A 3,260-nucleotide genomic window follows, 5' to 3' on the forward strand; every position below is an offset into this window, starting at 1 on the left:
GGCTGGCTGCAGGCTGGGTTCCTGGGAAAAATTCCCAGATCTGCGCAATCGGTGGACGGCGGATTTTGGATGTAATACTGATGGAAATAATCACCCAGTAGAGTCGTCGGGGGTGGGGGATGCAGCTGATGGAGGTGGAGGAAAGATACCTGAGACCAGTGGGAAGTTGGGCTGTTTGGGGGAAAAAAGTGGGGCTTTTTTCATGGTGATGGGTTTGCTGGGGCTTAAATATTTTAAGCAGTGTTTCCCTGAGAGGAGCTCGGGCACACACAGCTCTCTGGCCAGGGGGAGATAAAGGGAAAACGTGAGCTGTTTTTGGTCTGCTGGACACAAATCCTCCTGTGAGCATCCCGGGAGGGACTCATGGTGGGGGAGAGCAGCAGGCTGCAGCCAGGCTCTGGTGCCATCGATTCCTGCTCATGCTAAGCCTTGTCTGGGTTTCCGTGGTGGGACGTGGTGGCTGGTTGTTGCATCTCCAGGGAAGTTGGCCATGAGGCTGGGAGACAGCCCCAGGGGACCCGGCGCTGTGCCATGGGCACCCTGGGGACCAGACCTCAGGTGGCACCGGGGCTGAGCGACATCCCCGGCCACCGTGCCTTGGTTGTGCACGGAGGAATGTTGTCTCTGAGGACCTGCAAGGGGATATCCCATGGGGTGGAAGGACCTTCTCCCTTCACCAACGGAGACCCCAAAGCTGTGGTGCGCAGGCAGGGATGCCTCCATCCGACAGCGGGCACTGCAGAGCCTTGTAGATCCAATCTCAGCATGACATCTGAAGGTATCCCAGACTCTCGCCCAGACCCATCTCCCAGTGCTGCTGGCAAAGGCACCTCACCAGGTTTGCTCTGTCCGACATCGCCTCAGGCACAGGAGATGTGGCTCAGCCCTTTGGGGATGCACTGCAGCTGCCTCCCGGTGCTTTCCACCAGCGCTTGAAAGGATCTTTCGATAAGACCAGATCAAAGAGGCGGCGTGGCGAGGAGCGAGCCGCTCCGAGGGGAAAGCACATCCCGCCAGCCCCTGCCCCATCCTCATTTTCCCATTTCTTTGCCTTCTGCCCCGGCGAGGTGACCTGGCAGCGGGCTCGAAGCCAACACAAGGCAACAGCCCTAAACTGGAAAGAAAAGGCTGTTAAAGACAGGATCACCTCTGGCTTGGGATGTCCCAGAGCTGGAGATTGCCAAAGCCCAGGAGAAGCCCAGGAGCTGTCATCGCAGGTTTTCCCTCTTATTTGCCAACTGAGAGAGCTTTGCTCTGTCCTGGGGTGGCTGTGTTTGGGCTCGGTATCCCCAAATATCTCCTGCATCCCCCGAGACTGGGAAACAGAGGCACCGAGAGCACGAGCACAGGGCAGGAGGGGACCCGTCTCCCACCAGCCGCGATGCACAGGACCTGAGGACACCACAGGGTGCCGGGATCTGGGATTTTAGCAAAGCTCCCAAAGCCACAAGCTGTGAGATGCCAGTGGGGCTGAACAACCCCACCACTGGGACCAGATCTCCCCGGCTACTGGGACCAGTAGAAGGGCTTGGAAAAACCTGCAGCCTCTTGTTGCCAGCTCGCTTCCCTGCGGGGAAGGTTGTCCTGCAGGCTCAGAGACACCATCAGGGGGGCACAAGCCATCCCTGCCCCACAGCCTATTGCAGTGGGGGGGTTATCCTGGGGATACACCGCAGGGAAAACCAGCCCGGGGACATTCCTCCACCGGCCAAACCCACGGGGAAGGGTTTGTTTAGCCCCAGCAGCTATAGCGACGAGCCCTGCCGCCTGCAGCAGCCCTGCTCGCCCCATCGCCCGCACGCCTGCCCCAGCCATGGAGGTGGGGGCACCCCACGGGGTCTGGGGGGACCCCCCAGCGGGGACCTACCTCATCCCGCGCGGGGTAAGCCCTGGAGAGCAGCTCCGTCTCTGGATTTAGGGGATAGTCAGGGCTCACCGAGGGTAGTGTGGGGAAAATGGGATGGGGCAGGAGGAGAGAGGGGCTGGGGTCGGGGTTTCGGGTGGGCACCGGGATCTGGATCTGCAAAATACCTCCCTGCTCCCTGCAGACCCCGGGGGGAGGCCACCACTGCACGGGGACGTGTCCCCAGGGCTTGGGACTTGCCAGGCACGCGATTCATCCGGGCTGACGGGGCTGCACCCCTGGAAAGATGGGGGTTGGTGCAAGCCACCCCCTCCTCCGAGGCTCCCAGCCTCCCGGGACCAGCGCTGCTCTCCCCACTGCCCCTCTGCCCTCTCCCCTGGACATCCCTGGGGTTTTCCTTCCCCCTCCTGCCTTTCAGCTCCGACCTGGGAGATCCGGGGGGGCCGTGCCGGTGCCCCAACAGCCCGTGATGATCCTCCAGCAGCTTCCCGGGATGGCGGCTGCCCTGGCTCCCCCCACCGGACCCCCAAACATCCGGGAAGGTGTGTGACAGTAGATGTCGTAGATATCAGCGTTAAAACCAGCTTAACTTCATCCTCTTCTTTTTTTTTCCCCCGGCCTTTTCAGGACGAGGGGCAGGCAGGGGGGCTGTGCCCACCCTCCGCAGCCCCACAGGGCCAGTCACGCTGTGCTTTCATGGCTGCTTTGCCCCACGGGATGCACTTTTTGGTGGTTTTAACGACCTTGAAGTCTAGGCTGGCCTTGACCACCCTGGGATGCTCCCAGGGAATGGTTTTGGGGTTGTTTTTTTGTTGTGTGGGTTTTTTTGTTTTTTGTTTTTTGTTTTTTTTTTTTAAACCCACCTCTCTTCATTCCCCAAAAGCCCATTCCATGTGGGCGTAGGGAGCATCACCAGGGAAAGCCAGGGCGATACGGGCTCCTGGGTGGGACTGGAGTGGGACCCATGCCAGCCCCAGAGCCCGTGGGACGCGCAGGCAGGAGCAAAGACCGACTGTCTGTAGGGATTTCACCCAACCTTATGCGACCCAGGATCTGGCAATCCGGGCTGGGGGAGCAGACAGCGGAGACCGGAGAGCTTCTGGTTCCTGGGTCACACCGTGGGCGAAGCCGTGTGGCATTGCGGGGAGTGGCGGGGGGAAAGGTTAAGCTGTCTTTAAAAACACACGGAGGAAAAGTCACGCTCAAAATTGGTGTGGGAAGAAAACGGAGACCCCAGCCCGGCCCCTCGCAGCCCTGCAGTGGGGGTTGGCTGCCTTTCCCAGTGGGACGGGTGGGATCCATTAAGAGCCGCCAGCCCTTCGCGTGCTTTCTCCCCTCCCCGGTTCAATGCCTGGCTGCTGGCCCGCTCCCTCCTCCCGGCTCCGGCCCCGGCCCC

At 60.8% G+C, this 3,260-nt stretch overlaps 1 protein-coding gene across 1 annotated transcript in view; it reads left to right on the forward strand.

The window, feature by feature from the left end:
- The first annotated feature begins 1,813 nt into the window (after positions 1–1,813).
- Positions 1,814–3,260, forward strand: part of PRR29 (proline rich 29) — a 4,248-nt gene continuing 2,801 nt past the window's right edge. Inside the window, exons 1-2 of the mRNA XM_009883849.1 lie at positions 1,814–1,882; positions 2,283–2,406. Coding sequence (XP_009882151.1) covers positions 1,814–1,882; positions 2,283–2,406 — 193 coding nt within the window. The remainder of the gene's footprint in view (positions 1,883–2,282; positions 2,407–3,260) is intronic.

This window comes from Charadrius vociferus, unplaced genomic scaffold, assembly GCF_000708025.1.
Source record: "Charadrius vociferus isolate BGI_N301 unplaced genomic scaffold, ASM70802v2 scaffold484, whole genome shotgun sequence".
Classification (NCBI taxonomy): domain Eukaryota; kingdom Metazoa; phylum Chordata; class Aves; order Charadriiformes; family Charadriidae; genus Charadrius; species Charadrius vociferus.